Source organism: Mesoplodon mirus, assembly GCF_964341445.2.
Source record: "Mesoplodon mirus genome assembly, chromosome: 3".
Taxonomy (NCBI): domain Eukaryota; kingdom Metazoa; phylum Chordata; class Mammalia; order Artiodactyla; family Ziphiidae; genus Mesoplodon; species Mesoplodon mirus.
Genome location: NC_138978.1, coordinates 89,262,454 through 89,280,338, shown reverse-complemented (window position 1 = coordinate 89,280,338; position 17,885 = coordinate 89,262,454). Strand labels below are relative to the sequence as shown.

Genomic DNA, 17,885 nt, shown 5'->3' with positions numbered 1-17,885 from the left:
TGGGAATAATTTACATAAAAATTTAGACTAAATTAAATCAAAATTGAAAAAAGGCAATTCCCTAAAATCAAAATAAAACAAAATGTTTTTAACTATATATTGAGTTGGTGGCCAACCACACAGAGGGGAATTATTTCAAGAGATTTTTAACAGAGTAAATTGTAGTACACCCTAGTGGGAGAAATCCTAAGGCAAGAAGAACTCCAAAAAAAGTCTTAAACTTTTCAATATTCATGTTGTTAGTAATAATATTGGTGTTATTATTCTGAAATTATTAGCTAGATATAAAATAAGCAAATAAGTAATTATGCTAATGTTAATAGAAACCAGGAATTTTACCATAAGAGACAGTGATGAAATATAGAATTAAAAAATGTAGTAATCATTTTATAATCTTAAATTTGAATGGAAAATATTAGTATGAACTGTTGATACATTTTCTTATTTTGAAAATCTATTTCCTAGTTCTGTCCACTGAAAAGGCCTAGGAACAATGATCAGTCACACGGAATGTGTGAGTTTATAGTCTAGTGCCAGTTTATAGTCTCTTAATACTATTTCTCACTAAATGGAACCAGGGCTTCTTGGGGAAATGGATGGCTCTGGTCTGAGGCAGGAAATGCACATGATCAGCCTGGAACATCACAACATACTTGAAATTCCTGGGGTCCTGTCAAAGGGACTCAGAGCCAACTTGTCAAGGCTCTAACTAGCCACAAATGGGACAATTTAAACATGAATAACTGAAAAGAATTGAAACATGTAAATCATGTTGAAAATTCACAAGTTTATAATCATGCTAAAAAAAAAAAAATCCTGTAACCACTGTTGGATGATATTGGGAAACCAACTTAATTGTTCTGAAAACAGGCGAGTAAACCTGTTTTCTACCTTTGCCATATGAATTGAACTTCAGAGTAACCAAATAGTAGTGGAGGAGATGTTTCTTTTCTTTTCTTTTTTTTTTTTTTTTTTTGCGGTACGTGGGCCTCTCACTGTTGTGGCCTCTCCCGTTGTGGAGCACAGGCTCCGGACGCGCAGGCTCACGAGCCCAGCCGCTCCGTGGCATGTGGGATCTTCCCAGACCGGGGCACGAATCCGTGTCCCCTGCATCGGCAGGTGGACTCTCAACCACTGCGCCACCAGGGAAGCCCGGAGATGTTTCTTTTAATAGAAGTATTCCAGCTAATAATTAAGGAATGCCACCATTTGACAAGTCCTAAAAGAAATAATGATTCTAGGCAAAGATAAAAGTATTAGTTTCCTAGGGCTGCCATAACAAAGAACCACAAACTGGGTAGCTTATAAAAGAAATTTAATGTCTCACAGTCCTGGAGTCTAGAGTCTAAAATCAAGGTGTTGGCAGGAACATGCTCCCTCTGAAACTCTAGGAGAGGATCCCTCCTTTCCATTTCTAACTTCTGCTGTTTGTTGGCAAACCTTGGCATTCCCTGGCTTGTAGATACAACATTCCAATTCCTGCCTTTGTGGTCACATGAACATCTTCTCCCTGAGTCTGTCTGTGTTCAAATGTTTCTCCTCTAATAAGGTCTGGATTAGGGTGGGTTTCATTTTAACCCGATTACATTTATGGGCATGAAGTTTAGGACTTCAACATAACTTTTTTGGGGGGATACAATTCAGTCAATCATAATCATCAAGGGCAGCTAGGATCCCAGAAAGACACAGGACATTATCTATTATGGCCAAAGAATTAGACCCAAATCAAACCAAGTCTAGATCTAACTACCAATTTACAGAAAAAAGAAGGGACTGAAGAGCATGCTAAAAAACTCCACAGGTATATAATCAGCAAAGTCCAGAATGTGGGAAATTCTAGGACAAATGACCTGGTTTCCTCAACAAATAAACTGCAAGGAAAAAACAGAGAGAGAGAACATAGTATAGACATAGTAGACATAGCAACCAAATACCTTGTATAACTCCTGAATACTTACTAGATATTTAACGATATAGAGGGATTATTGACAAGTTTTAAAAACATATCTTTAAATGAGATTCTACTATGTAGCGTGGGGAACTATATTCAATATCCTGTGATAAACCGTAATGGAAAAGAATATGAAAAAGAATGTATATATATATATATATGTGTGTGTGTGTGTGTAACTGAATCACTTTGCTGTACAGCAGACATTAACACAACATTGTAAATCAACTATATTTCAATAAAATAATTTTTTTTAATTTTAAAAATAAAAATAAAAACATATCTTAATGGTATGGTGGTAACGTTTACAAAAGAGAGCATTCTTAACTTATAAGAATACATACCCTCAGATAAAATGACATGATGTTTTTGGCAGGTGGCAGGAGAGTGGGAGATGGGTTAGGCGTGAAGCAAGATTAGCCATGTAAATTAATGAAGCTTGGTGTTGGGTACATGAGAGTTCACTATACTATTTACTTTATATGCTAAAATTTTCTATCATATAAAGTTATAAAAATAAGATGCAATATATTTAATTCAGTGTTTCTCAACTTGGAGCAGTATCAGAATCTATTTTCTGAAGACCTCTCCCTTCCCCAAACTCACTGAGATTTACTGTTCAATATTCTTTTCTAGGATATTGAGTTTCTCTTTTCACAGTCATCCCCTGCAGCTTGATTGATGATGGAGAAGTTTAGTTTTGATTATTGGAGGCTCCTGTGTAGCTGAAAAAATACTTTTCATTAGGCAAGAAAGGAATTTTTAAAAATTCCTTTTATTTTAAAAGTACTATGTGCATGCACAAGGTAAAAAAGACAATCTAAAAAAGAGCCAAAAAGTAAGATCACTCCTCCTGCCCCAGTTCTACTCCTCAAGGTCTCCACTATTCCAAGTTTCTTATGAATTGCTCTACACATTTTTTCTAAGCATGTACAAAATACACGCAATTTGGGCCTTGCTGCAAGTACCATCTGATGTTTTTTTTTCACTCTGCAGTACACATTAGAGACCTTAGCAGCAAAGACAGATCCTCCTCTTTTTTTTTTTAATTGCACTTTATGGAAATGCCATCATTTATTTCAGTCCCCAGTCGGAAAGCATTTTTTTCCCAGTTATTTCCTCTTACAGATAATGTTGCAATGCACCTTCTTGTACACACAGAGAAAAGGAATTTTGTCGAAAAGCTGAATTTCTTAAGAAAACCCCTCCTTCATTCTTTTAGCTCGGGGCAGGAAGCACCCTGTGGTATGAAGCAATCACGCGGCAAACCGTCTGGACCTGACCATATCACCTTGTGATTCTCCAGCCACTGGGCAGCTGGAGGCTGGGCGGTCAGGACTGCACCCCGCTCCCAAGGAGGGGAGACGCCAGCACCCTCAGCTCTGTGGTTGAAAGCAGATGCCCCCTAAGTCCCCCATGTCTGATGCCCCATCGGCACCATGTCACTAGGTAAGTGCACTGGCTTTGGAGGAGTCTGAAGCTGAGGCATGTTAAACTCAGACTCACCTGGATGCAGCAATTGTTCAGTTGGTGGTATGTTTAAAGTTGACACTAATTTGCTACTGTGGCCAGTGTCTCCGATGGCCAAGAGCAGTCAGTGATGTGTCCTCTCTGAAAGTCGGCATGCTGAGTGGGTGAGTGAAGTAAGCTTTTATTTTACCTTGTCCTTTAAAAATAATTAAAAACTGTGGCTTGTGTTTAATCCTCTGGAAGTCCTCTGTGTCAGCGAGGCTTTTCTTTTCTGCTATGTGGGACTTTATGTGGGCATCTCTTGCCAGATATCAGAATTTCCTGGCAAGGAAGAGAGGCAATTTGAGTAACCCGCACACAGACAAATACATTTCACTTCAACGAAGCTTTTCATGTGTCATTGAAGATGTGTGAGAAACCAGATAGAACACTATAGAAAATGCTCTTTAAAAAACATGACGGCTTTAGTGAAGCTTTTGCTACCCGATCTCAAACCGGATAAGTTCAGGCCGCGGCTTCACTGAGGAGGGCTTTGATGACCACAGGGGAAGAGTTGGGGAGATGGTCACGGTCTCAGTTCAGGCTGTGGGGCTTCCTTTCCAGCTTGGACAGTAAGGAGCAGGGCTCAGAGCAAAATGCATATGACTTGATTTGTTTCTCCTCTTAAAACAATGCTTATGGTGCCTGTTATATGAAAAGTAGATAAAGATTTATTTACAGTCTGTGCCGGAAGAGTGTATTTTGGAGTTGTTCCTCATTGCTCTAAATTACCTTGGTGAAATTTGGCCAGTCCACAGTTATTCAAAGAGAAGCATATGCTTATTGGGAAGGCATCAGTAAAGTACTTGCTCATCTGACAAGTCTGATGTTTCCATAATGGCATTTGACTTCAGAACAGAGGATACTGGGAAAGCATTGCACTAGTGGAACTTGAGGTGGGGATTCAAGTGAGGAATGAGGTGATGGGTTGGGTTATGGGGAAAGGGTTGAGTCTTGGGAAAGGATGGAGGTCCTATGAGTTTGCCAGAGGAGATGCAGGATGAGCTGGTTAGAAGTAGAGGTCTGCTCTGATTGTTTGCTTTTAAATTTATTTATTTATTTATTTATTTATTTATTTATTTTTGGCTGTGTTGGGTCTTCGTTTCTGTGAGAGGGCTTTCTCTAGTTGTGGCAAGCGGGGGCCACTCTTCATCGCGGTGCGCGGGCCTCTCACTATTGCGGCCTCTCCTGTTGTGGAGCACAGGCTCCAGACGCTCAGGCTCAGCAGTTGTGGCTCACGGACCCAGTTGCTCCATGGCATGTGGGATCCTCCCAGACCAGGTCTCAAACCCGTGTCCCCTGCATTGGCAGGCAGACTCTCAACCACTGAGCCACCAGGGAAGCCCTCTGCTCTGTTTTTAAAAAATTTAAAGCATTAACATCAAGGAAAAGTAAACAAAGAGGAAAAGAACTAATGAAGGTGTGGTGCTGGGTGGTGGATGGACTGACCTAGGATACGCTGGTCAGCCTGGGCACAGGGCCCTGCACACAGTCTGTGCCGATTCCCAGGACTGAGGGTCAGAGACTTTAATGAGCAGGGCCCAGGGGAAACCAGTCTCCAGGTTTCATGGGGCTATGGTGAGAAGTCAGTCGGAGACCCAGGGGATTAGGTCCTAACTGAGAAGGAGCCTGATTCTCTAGGCATCCATCCAGGGAAGCTTTCTGTTTGCCGGCCCCCTGCCCCACTCCCCCTCCTCTGCAGGGGTGTCCCATTTCCCATCACCTGTCCAGTCTCTCTGAACAGCTTTTACGTTCTGAACTAGTTTAGATCCATAGAGAACCTTTTGTTAAGCATTCATTAGCATGTAAGATTTTTTTTTTCACCCTACGAAATTCTTTCAAGCTTTTTGACATTGTCAAGTGCCTCACTGATTGGGTTTGAACAGCTGTGACCTTCAGCTGCCTGAAGACCTGTAATGCCATCCCTGCTGATTGTAGATTCTAACTCAGAGATTATTTCTGTCAACAAGAAGAAATACTGGAAAGGGGTATAGGGTCCCCCCTTCCTGACTTTGGGATCTGTAAGCTAAGACCTGTTCTTCCAAGTAAGCTGCTTCTAGTCGATCTTGATTCCAGTTCCTCTAAAAAGATCAATTTCCTAGAGAGGCAGAATAACAGGGTGCCTGGTTTAGGGGTCAGGACACCTGGATTCAGCGTTGCTTCTACCACTGATTATCCCACATGCCCTGTGGCAAATCCTTCAGTATTTCCCCTTAAGTAAAAATGAAGGGGTTGAACCATGATGCACAAAGATTTCAATAACCTGAAACGAGGGGCTGAAATTGATGAGATTAAATTTAAAACAATTGGTTGCAGAGACAGATGCTGGGAAAAAGCTAACATTGCTATTCCTACAGAGAAGGTTTATTTGCCCCTGAATGTGAAACAAGAGTGAGCTGTGGCCACAAGTATAGCTCACAAGTTCAGGCAGCATCCATAGAATCTCAGCTGCCAGAATAAAGTTAGAGACCTGCTGTGCTCTGTTCTGATCTGGCAATGGAATCACCTGCCTCCAGCCTCACAGCTGCTCCCAATACTCTCTCCAACGTAGAGCGATTGTTCTTAAAAACCTAAATTTGATTGTGTCGCTCTCCTGCTTACATACCTTCAGTAGCTCTCTATTGCTCTCTGAGTAGTCTCATACAGTGTCCTTCATGATCTGGCCCCTGTTGACCTCAAGCCTCTCTCTTATCCTCCACTGACCCACAACCTTGACTCTAGTGTTCCAAACCACAGGTAGCTCCCAGACCTGGTCCTCTCTCTCTCCCCTCTGGAGTGCAGTTTCCAATACACACACAAACACCCCTCCACTTGTCAGCTTTCCCATCCTCTGGGCTTTCAGAGCCCCCTGGGTTTGCCCCTGTCATAGCACTTCCCGTACCATATTGCAATTGCTTGCGAGTACTTCACTTTCCCATCCCAAGGCAGTGAGCCCCTCAAGACAGAGACTATGCTTTTCTATGCATTCTCAGCATCTACTATCTTCCTGGAAGACACTCAGTAAATATCTGTAGAATCCATGGAAGGCGAGGGGAACAACTGGCAAACCAAGTGCATTCAGAGAAGAGTAATAAAGATGGTGAGGGCAGTGGAAATAAGGTTGAATGACAATTGAAGAAGCTGAAACGGTTTAGCCTGGAAAAGAGAGCACCAGGAGAGGCATCACAGCTCACCTTCGTGTCAAGGGTTGCCATGGAGCAGTGGGATATGATTTACTCTAGTCTCTCCAGAGGGCAGGGTTAGGCTCTGGTGGGAGGGAGGCTGACATGGTGCGATGTAAGAAGCAGTGATGGAGACCACTAGGGTGTGCTATGTCTGGGTATATTTGGCAGAAGAAGGATGCCTTGCAGACAAGGGATGGCTTCCTGGTGACCTAAAGAGCCTCCTGGCCATAAAGGGCCCCAGCACTCTCTCAGGAGTGTGGTTAGAAGGATACTTGTGTTGGGTGAGGCATTCACCCCAATAATATTGAAGGTCCTGCAGAGCATGGATTCTATGATCTGCAAGCTCTAAAAGTTCTAATAGTCTGTGAGTCTCTCATCTAGGCCAGAACACCACACAATTTACAAAACTGAACAGGCATTCTAATTCCTGACTTCTCTTCTGTAGCAGCTTCAGTGTATTTTACCTATTCCAAATCCACCCATGATGCGTGGTCCACTTAGTTGTTCCACTGGGAAAGGAAATGGGTATATCGAGAAGTTATATAATCTGCCCTAGTTTTTGCAGGATACCAAGAGGCAGAATCTTAATAGGAAACAGAATTCCCAAGTCTGAGTCATTAAAGCAAATAGCTTTCCCAGGTCCCTGATGACTTCATGAGCCAAGTTGGCCTAAGAAGTTTCATGTTTCTTACCATTTTGCCTTCATCCCATATCTGAAGTTCAAGAATACAGTCATGGCAGAGTGGCTGTGGGGATGGGCCCTGGAACTAGATTGCCTGTGTAACCTCAGACAAATCACTTCCTCTTTCTGCGAATAACTCAGTTTCCTCATCTATAAAGTGGATATAATAATAGAACTAGCCTTATAGAGTTGTAAGGATAAAATGAGAATACAGAACATGGGTACATTAAGTACTTAATAAACATTACCTAGTGTTATTAGTACTGGTTGAGGACAGGACTTGGGAATAAAGACAATTGATTTCTCATTCCAGAGCTAAAGGCATAGGGCAGTGGTCTTCAGCTCTTCTCTGCACAGCCTCAGAAGTTCCTCAGAGCTTCTGCTGAGAGCCTGGGCAGGGTGAAAGGAACCAGAGATGACAACCATTGGCAAAGAAGAACCAAATGGGGTGGGGGTTGAGCACACAGCTGGAGCTCATCTGCTGCTGTCTGCAGTGCTAAGACAATTTGTTAATTCTCTAGAAAAATGAGGGTGTGTTGGGGTTTGCACACACAGCTCCATGTCCTTCCTCCCTCCCCGATAATTCCCTGCTTATGGGTAGTCTTCCCACAGAAGGGAGTTTGGATAAATTGTTGATAACCTTTGAATCGTTAGTTTCTTTTTCTCTGAAGACAGGTAATTCATACCTTCTGATGTGTTCCCAGGGATGTTGCCAGTTTACATGCCAACCTATGTATAAAATACTTCCCCACCTGATGCTTGCCTGAGGGTCACAGTCAGAAAGGGGCAATATAGTGGCAAGGAATATGTCTTAGACTCTGAGCTCCCTCCTGGTGGAGTTACTGAAACTCCAAGCCCACTGAAGGCACAGCCCAGCTTTCACCTGACAGAGTCCCAGGGGCCTCATACAGTTTTTAGTGACCATTCAAGTTTTCCTGAGGCTGGGATCAGAGCCACACTCTGCTCTGTAGGCGACCTGCATCAACCATCACCACCTCTGCTGGTGCTGATGCTGCACCTCCTTTCTGGTACCCACCTGGGATGGGGCAGGCTCTCCCCCACCGAAGTCATAGCTCTTCTGTTAGATGCCTCAAAGGACTGTCTTGCTGTTCCAACTTAGAATCTTCTTTGCCAAAGACTTGGGATCGATTCCCAGTGGAGTCTGGGCTAAGGGTCAGTTAAGACACTGCCCAGTATCTTGCTCAAAAGTCTTCTTTCTTTCTCATAAACCTGGACAGTGCGATCCTTCACTGTCCCAGGATAAAGTTCAATCTCTACCAGGGCCCTCCCCAGGGAAGAGATGAAGGGCACGCTGCCTCTGTTCTCTTTTTTGATGTCAGAGTTTATCTGGCATCCTGCAGCTCAGCTACATTCCCAACACACTCATCAAATAACTCTCCTGATGGTCCTTGAGGTGGACAGAGCTCCTGAAGGAACCCTGCCAACTGGGCTCCCTCTGGGACCCCCAATCTACAGATATGAATGTGCTTCAGGCTTTCAGCACCAGGGGAATTTTCCAAACCTGATAAGAGTGTTATCAGGAAAGAATAAGAAATAATTTTCCTTTTCATAGATTCACAAAGCAGAAAAAACTCTTAATATTGATTTGGCCCATTCTGGCTCCAAGCAGGGTTAGACTCAAACAATAAGTGTTTAAACTTAGAAAGAAAGAGAGAAAAACACCTCCTAGAGACTGAAATGCTAAAATGCCCCCTTATAGGTTGGAGGTTATTTCTCCCCTAATGGCCACACCAGTTCCTTTGTGGTACCACTTGAGCCCTTTGCCTTTGGGAAATCAGAAGGAAGATGGTAGCCTGCCTTGGCTATCTCCCATCACACAGAGGAATTCTCTCTGCCTGAGCTCTTATCCACCCATCACACACACACACACTCTCTCTCGTTCATTCACTCACTCACACTCACACACCCCTACATACATTTCTAGCTCTAAACTGTAATCACCTGTGTCTGACTTGGCTCTTGGATGTGAAGGGGGGAGCCTGGGTATGCAACACCATAAATGTATTTTTCCCAAGAGATGCTTATGCAGCAATCCAGACATTCTCATTGCTCTGCCTTTTAATTAGTTCAGGGAGTTGCAACCTCACAGTGTGGGTGTGCTTGCCAGCTGTGCTTTTCGGGAAGGTATCTGGTCTGCACTCGTTATGTTTCCTCCCTCGGTGTTAGGAAATTATAGAGCCGGCTTTCTTTGCTTGTCTTGGAAGTGTGTGCACTGACCTTACCCCACAGAGCCCCGGACTCTCCAGGGCTTTTCTGAGCCAGTGCTTAAAGGCCCCTGGGGACCAGTGTGGTGACACTCAGATCTCAGGTCTTGCAGCCCTCTGTCCTTGAACAGGGAGAGAGAGGATGGCCTTTGGGCTAAAAGGGATTGTTTTCATCTGTAACTGCTCTGTACCCTTGGGCAACCTACTGCACACTGGTGCCCCCGGGAACCCAGAGGAGGGATTTTATGGCTCAAGGGAAACCTGCTTGTCTCCCATGCAGGGCCTCATTCTGGAGGCTGCCAGATGCCTTATCCCCACGAAAGGAGAGGCCCCAGAGAGCCCTTCTGGCCTTGCTTCCTCTGAGCTGCCCTATCTCTACCTCCCCATAGGGGTTCTGGGATGGCTGTAGCTGAAATCAAATCTCTCATTGCTGCTGACTTTTTAGAGTAAACTTTTCTCCTCTACACAGTCTCCCCTTACTTTGTTTATGCACCCTCCCTCTGGGCGACCAGATCACACTTCAGCTCTATTTTAACTTCTGCGTGTTCCAAGCTTTGGCACATCCCCCTCTTTACCCTGGCGATGGGGTTTTTCCTGGCTTCTCCCCTAGATGTCTTCCAGCTCAGTCTGTGTGGCCAGGGCCTCTCTGATTTGCTGATTTGCTCCTATGGACTGTGTAGGTTTCTACACTGTGCTTTTCAGCTGAAACCCACCAGGGTGAAATTTTCTTTCTTCACTTACGTCATGCTTTGGCATGGAATTCCTCTCTTAGTTTCCTTCTGTCTGCACATCTGCTTTTTGGTGGCTATTCCCATCCCTCCTGCCTCTCTCACCTTTTGGGCAGGGGCTCCCTCCTTGGCACTTGGCTTCTCCAGAGACCCTCCTCTCTGTCAATAGGGTCATTAATCACTGCCCTGGCGTTGACTCTGACGCTATAGCCTTGCAGGTAGCCACCTGCTCACCACCTAGTCCCACCTGTCATGTTGATTGTCACTGAGTGTGACCTCAGCCAATCCTGAAGGGTGCCAGCCCCATGACATCCCTGTCTCTAGACTAAGGCAGAGCACAAATGAAGGGGCTTGGAGCTCCTTGATGAATGGTGTTTTCCACACCTAGAAATATGTACTTTTGTAACCTCTAATTTCAGAAGAGCTGCCTACTTGAAATGTTGTATTTGATATTATATTTATTTTTTCAAAATAGCAGAGTAAATCAAACTTTATACAAATTTTTTTTCATTTAATTTTACATGGTTCAAACCTCAAAAAGTATAAACTCTTATACAGCTAAAATTCTTTCTCCTCACCTCATTTTCCTTCTGCCCAGTTTTCACCCTGTGTGGGTAGGCACTGTGTGGATCTTCCTTAGTTCTTGATAGCTCTTGGTAGTCTTGTACTTGATTCAAAATCAGTTGAGTGCTCCAAAAACAATGATGTGCCAGCTAGTTAGATAGAAAAGGAGGCCTCTCACTCTGTCACACATGTGTCATTTAGGATTGAGGTACCTGGTCCTCACCCACCCCTGTGGCTATAAATTCTGTCCTAAGGTCTTTCTCTGTCTCTACAACATAGCCTTTGTTGTACTAGGAATTTTTATCTCAGCCATCTTTGTCTACGTGTCTTTGTTTCAATGTCTTGAAGCTCAAAGCAGATTCCATTACTTAGGAGCTTAGTGAATTGGCCCCAGTTAATCAGATAAGCACTAGAAAAATTCCCTGGAAACCTCCAACAGATAGACTTAGAAAGATCCAGCACAATCCGTTTATCACAGCAAGATTACAGCTGATACCCTCAAAATGGAGGACACCCTGTGGTCCCCTAAACAACTTGAAGAGGGCTCTAAGGAGGAAAAAGGGGTCAGGAGTGAAGTGTGGGCAGTCAGGTGTGCTCAGCCTCAGGCTGGGTGCACCCTGAAGCCAGGACTTTCTTTGGACAGAGGTTGGTGGCCCAGGCAGCAGGAGTGACCAACATTCCTATAGTCAGAAAGAAAATTTGTCTGGGCAGATGAATCTTTGGAGAGTTCTGACTGCCCATCTCCTGGGCACTCTCACCTCTGAGTCTGGTTGGAAAGGCATCTGGCAGCCTGGTCATTATCAGCACCATCTCTGAAACTGCCCAGGGCAGTCACCCTTCTATACACACACACACACACACACACAACACACACACTTAGTACCACCCCATACATTTGTTCCAAATCTTCACTTCTCTGAAGTGCTTTCAGTTCACTGACTCAAGTGGTTCTGGATTGGTCTGGAGGGGTCACTGCTGCTGTTTGATGGCCCAACTGTGAAGCTGGAACCTCCCCTGAGTAAACTTTCTTTGTGTTTGACCTGCTGCCCCATACATTTCTGTGAACTGGCACCACTTTTAAAGATGCTCACTGGTTGATCACAGAGATGGCCCCAGGTACCACAAGATTCAGAATCACAAGAATGGGGAAGTTTGCTGTGGTCCCAGTGGGAAGTATTAACCTTCAGTCATAAACACGTGGAAACTGGCACTCTTATATGGTGTCTATGATTTATGTAGTGATACCATATTAAATATTTAGTTAACAAGAAATGTCACTCCTGAGCCACACCCAGTGTCCCGTGGGATATTGCACTTTGCACCAGAGACAAATGAAGGGAAAGCAATTATTCACCTTGGGTAAATTACCTGGTCTTTAATTAGGAGCTGGGAGGAAACACCTAAAACCCCTTTCCCTAGGAATATCCCCCAGGACGTCTGTTCTAGCTCATGCCTGACTGGAAGATTCTCCAGCCTCTGAGCAGGGACAGCCATCCTGGGAGCTGCTTGGCTTATGCGTGAGTTCCTGATTGGACGGGAGATCTACACATGTGCCACAGCTGGGAGGACACTTGCCCCAGAGGACTGGTAGATGGGACCTAGGGTTTGAGTCACAGAGGATGAGATTACAGAGTAAGGACCGGGTCTGTGGATCAGGGAGATCAGTGAGAGCTGCTGAGTGGGAGGTGCCTGTGGGACTCCTGAGTAAAGGGCCAGCGACATCCTTATTTGGGGACCATTATCACATGAAATAAGGAGAAGAGATGGGGCCCTGGAAGTGTGGGTGGGCTGAGAAGGGGAGAGGCTAAGGATGGATGTCCACAGGTGAGAGCCCAGGATGTCTCTGGACAGAGCACAGATAGGGTAGTAGTGATGCATTACCTCTTAGGGGTAAGGCGTAACTGCTGTGGATGGGGTGTTCTGGGTGGAGGGCAGGGGCTGTGGTAGGTCACACCTACTGTGGCAAGCAGGAGACAGGTGTCTGTCTGAAGGATGGGCATCAGCCTTTGTGGCCTAGTTGGTGTTCTCAGCCCTGCCCTCAGACTGCCAGAGGTAGGTGGTGAACAAGAGGAAATGAATGTGGACTTTCACTGGCACTTTGCAGATGCACACATGAGCCATGGGTCAGTGATCAGGGGGATGGGTGGTTTGTGGTCCAAGGTACACTGCCCTTGCTGGGCAGAGTCATGGTGGGTGATAGAAGTGGGTGGAGCCTGCGGTGTGCCTGAGCCCGGAGCCTGCTTCTGCCAGCTGACTGAGTGCATCTCTTCCCAGCTCCTCATTCAGTGATGTCATAGTCACAGCTTGAAATCGGCCATGGTGGGGCACTTACACGATGGAGATCTGCAAATGCTACATATCAGGGCTTTCTTTTCCAGAGAGCCCATTGTTAAACATTTACCAGCACATCACTCAGGGGTGGAGTAAAGGGTACAGGTCGGCACATGAAAAGGGATGAGTCTAAAATGAGGGACCTTGACTGCTGAGGAGTTTGGACTTTATTCTGAGAGCTGATGAGAGTCACTGAGGAGCCATATAATTCAGTACATTGCTCGAGAGGGTAGTATTTGAAGTCTGTTTACCTAGGTTCAAATGCTTGCTCTACCACTTAATAGCTGTGTGACCTCGGGCAGATTACTTAACCTCTCTGAGCCTTATTTTCCTCATCTGTGAAATGGGAGAAATAATGCCTGCTTCATAGTTTATCGCGATATGTAGACCAGTTTTACACATAGAGCACTTAGAACAGAGCCTGGCATGCAGCAAGCATTCAATACATGTTAGCTATTATAGAAGTGTTTAGACCATTCAATGACATGATCATATTTGTCTTTTGGAATGAACACTGCAGCAAGGAGAATAGATTGAAGGGGAAAAGAAAAAAGGCAGGAAGAGCAGGAAAGAGCAAGGGATGGTGAGAGCCTCAACTAGGCTGGAGAGAAGGGAGTAGGTCTGAGGGATCTTGAGGTGGGGTGGAGAGGGCTGGGAATGTGGTGCAGGGGAAAGGAGAGATGAAGGGAAGATCATAACCAATGAGCAGAAGTGAGCAGTGAAGGCTTTGAGAGAGAGGTGGGTCTTGAAGGGATATCTCTGGAGAAGAGGGAGGAGGACCTTATGGGTAGAAGAAGCCGTGTGAGAAGAGAGCAAGGTTTTTCTGGACAGTGCTGCGGTTAATGGGTTTTCAGTCAACAGGTGTCATGTGAGTATTTAGATGTTTGATGCAGCTGGAATGAAAAATGAAGAAAAACCAGTAGGCTTGAAATATCAAAACTCCCTCATAAGATTCCTACATCACTCCCAGCTCCACATGCTGCTTCCCCAGCACATAAGAAACCAGCTGGTGACAGGTCCAGGCACCACTCCTCACCTGGCCGGGCAGGCAGCCTTCCAGCCCAGAGCTGCTCCTGCCCCTCCTGGGTCTGATGGGGGTGGGGACCCTGCAGTGGCCCTGATTAGTGTTGCTGAGGAAATTAGCCGAACGCTGGAGGGTTAAAATCTCCCTCTCTTTCATGAAAGGGAGGGGGAGACAGAGATCTTTCCTGTTTACCCTACGCCTGGCTTTTGGACGCCTTCCTGTTGTCCTCATGGTGCTTTGTTGGTGGCACAGACCCTTCTAGACCATTGGGGCAGCATTTCATCCTTGTCACATTTGAAACACTGCTGCCAGATTCTGGCTAACTGTGTCACAGGCTGCAGTTGCATCAGCCCACAGTCTGAGGTTGGTTGGGGAATAGTGACAAGCTGGTGTTATATCCAATTCTGCATAAGAGTGTAGGGGAGAGGGGTAACAGGGTGCTGGCAGTTACACCGGCTGGGCCATGCAAGCCTGGAACCTTCACCCGCCTCTGCCAACCATCCCCCACTCGGCCTGGAGAAGGGTGGGCAGTGGCAGAGAGCAGGACTTCTCTCTCATTCTATTCCCCCACAGCCTCTCCTCAGCCACCACCCACTGTCCCTCCTCCCAAATAAGATGGAAAAACAAAAGATGTAGCAATGATGTCAGGGGGATGAACAGATAGCAGAGAACCAAACTGGACCTGATTAAGTGACTTGGAGCACTCAAGTTATTTCGAGAGAGAAGATAAATACATCTAAGAAATGTAAAAAGATAGGCAGACATCGCTCCTAGCTGTGGTCAGAATACTTCTCAGATATTCTCCTCCTGGGGTCCCATGAGTCTGCCATGCTTTGCAAATGACATACACCAGGATGCTCAAAGCAGGGTGCTGGTTACCTGTTGCAATAACCTTTGGGAATCCAGCAGGGTGGCATAGCTTTAGACCATCCCAGAACTAGCTGCCAGTTAGGGGCTTTTCTCAGACAAATTACTTGGCTGTGTTGGACCCACTTGGGCTTAAGGCAGGTCATTTGGACTCCATCCCCAAGATGGCAGCCAGTTCATCTTCTGCAGGCCAGGCCTGCCCAGCAGCTCTCAGCCAGTGCTTGTTCTTTTCCAGCCACTGGTGGGGCTCCCTGGAAACCCTCCTTCTCTCCTCTGGCCCTGCCTCCTGACAGGTCAGGTCAACTCCAAGGGGTTGACCTGGTGCAGTGGGAACTGGAGGCCCAGCTCATCCTCCTGTTTCTCTACATCCTAGCAGGCAACGCTGCCAGGCTTCCTTTCAGAACAGAGACCCTCGTTCTCCTGGCTGCCAGGAGCGTTGCCTGCTGATTGGGGGCAGCTGAGTCCCTCCCCAGGAATTGCCCTCACCCAAAAGGAGCTACTTTGCCCAAGGTTATGTCCTCATCCCAGGAACAACTGCATCCAATGAGTGGACGATGCAGAGGTACACAGTCTTGGCCCTTTGAGGGCCAACTCAGCCTCAGAGCTCCCTCTGGGATGGGCTGAGGCCTCTGTGGTGACGGCCACTTCTCATCCTTATGCGTGAGCCTTCTTCTCTCCCTCCCTGACACTATTGTTCCCAAGCGCACTCCCCAGTAAACCACTAGCATGTAAATCTCTTTCCCAGAGTCTCTTCCCCCAGGGAAGCCAGCCCATGAGACTTAGAGATACTGGACAGGAGGACTTTGGCGCTGAGGTCTAGTCAAGGGCGGTCTGCAGGGAGGCTGGGTGGTGGGAGAAGCAGTGTGGGGAGACCCTCTGTCAAGGAGGTTGGGAGGTTGGTGAAGGAATGACCCAGGGAAGAAGGAGTTAACTCTGAAGGATGCCCACCTTGCCCTCTGCAGCCCGCGGGGTATCGTCTGGCCCTTTTGAAAAGGAGAGGAAGAGAAGTACAGAGGAGTCCTGATGCTCTCTAGAGAGGCTCGGCTATTTGTCATACAACTGGCTAAACACACACTGCAGAAGCCATCTTACTCCTGGTTGCCTGGGCAAATTGACCTCACAAGGGCATTACTTCCCTCCATCTGAAGTCAGCTGGGAAATTATGCAGTTAGTCTTACCATTAGTTAGCTCAACATGCGAGTGAGATGCAGATGCAAACGATAAGAGGAAAAGATAAGAGGGAAGAGAAACTGGGGGGGGGGGCTCCTGTATGGCCTGCTCCTCCTCGGGAGAAGAGGGGGGTAGAAGGGAGGTCATCAGCCAGGCCTCGCCCCACTCGGCCTGGCTTCATCCCCCAGACCCCGTGATGCGTGCTCCTTTTGGAAGATCACGGGATTTCTTTGGTCTGAACACAAATCCCCTGACTGACAGGAAACAGGAGTGAGGGTTTTCCTCTTTGCACCTCAGCAAGGGACCCAGAGGCCAGACACACACATCTTCCCGCCAGATCCAGAACAGACCCCAATCACAATGGCTTCCAGACCTGGAGGCTGAGCTGGAACCACAGCCGCTCACAGCACACCCCTCAGGTCCCCCCATCCCAAACCCAAAGGGCTCAGAACAGCTCAGCATCTCCTGCTTGCATTCCAGAAAACTCTTGAAGCTTAGGGTGTAAATTTTATAAGGCCAGGGACCCCATATTGGAGGCTAACTTTTACATCGTGCCTGACACAACAGCCATGGGAATGCAAGGGAACTGTCGTGAAAGCCATGGGATTTTCTGAGGGCTGTTGGTGCTGAAAAGCATTCCAATCCTTTCCAGAGGCTGTACCTGGGCATTCCCCAGGGGGTGCTTAATGGAGGGGGGACAATGGGCACAGACACACATCTATCCAAAGGATATATTACCTCGTAGGAGCTAACCTAGGCCCTTTCATTTTCTGCTAGTGTTTTTGTTTAAAAATAATTTTTTAAATGTATTTTATAACAATTTCAGATGAAGTTGGAAAATAAGCACAGGATACGAACTTGCTTCATCAGCTTTTTTATCCAACCCCAAGATCCTCCAGGGAGAAGGAAAAGTCAGATGCAAAGTTTACAAGAACTTGTGTAACATAAAGTGGGTGACAGGCTCTCCAGGCTGGCCTCTGGGCTAGTTTCTAGCACGCAGGGAAGGAGGGCTCTGTACTACGGTGAGGTAATAGAGTTGATTATTAGACCAGTGGCTGGTGTTGCAGAAATAGGGTGGAGGGGAGGGGGCTAAGAGTGAGCACCACAAGAAGAGCGCTTGGATGACTCTGGATCAGCCACTGTTTTCTAGAATAGGGGTAACTCATGCTACCAAGGCTACTAACACACAGGGGAAGAAACCAAATTCTGGAACACTACCTGCAATTAAAAGGCAGCTTACTTGGGTTCTTTAAGGTGATGCATAGCTCTAAAATTCTGATCATCAGTTCTAGGAATTTTGTCTGTGCAGCTGACAGTTCTCCACCAGCCACTCAAACTGTCAGAGGCTCTAGATAGGAGAGCCAGGCAGCCCACAGCACAGGGGACATATTCTCCCCTCTCTTGTTTGTCCAGAGCAGGTGAACTTCAGCTGCAGGCTGGCTCCTGCCTGTGGGATTTCCCGCTCTGTTTGGTCTGAGCCCAGAGTCAGCGTGACTCCAGATAACCCTGATATGGAATAATAAACAGAAAATTAAAATGACACAAAAACCCCTATCATCAGATGTCATCTTAGGTAGTTTTAAATGATGAGATGTTTCCTCCTTTCTGAGCATGTGCATGTGCGTATGTATACCCCCCGACACACACACACTTTCACCCTGTATCTCTCT

The 17,885-nt window shown here is 46.2% G+C and overlaps 1 protein-coding gene across 1 annotated transcript in view; it reads left to right on the top strand.

The window, feature by feature from the left end:
* BCAR3 (BCAR3 adaptor protein, NSP family member) overlaps positions 1–17,885 on the top strand; it is a 261,968-nt gene that overhangs the window by 44,749 nt on the left and 199,334 nt on the right. The window contains exon 4 of the mRNA XM_082614303.1: positions 3,174–3,400. Within this exon, the coding sequence (XP_082470429.1) occupies positions 3,391–3,400 (10 nt within the window). The 5' untranslated portion in view covers positions 3,174–3,390. The remainder of the gene's footprint in view (positions 1–3,173; positions 3,401–17,885) is intronic.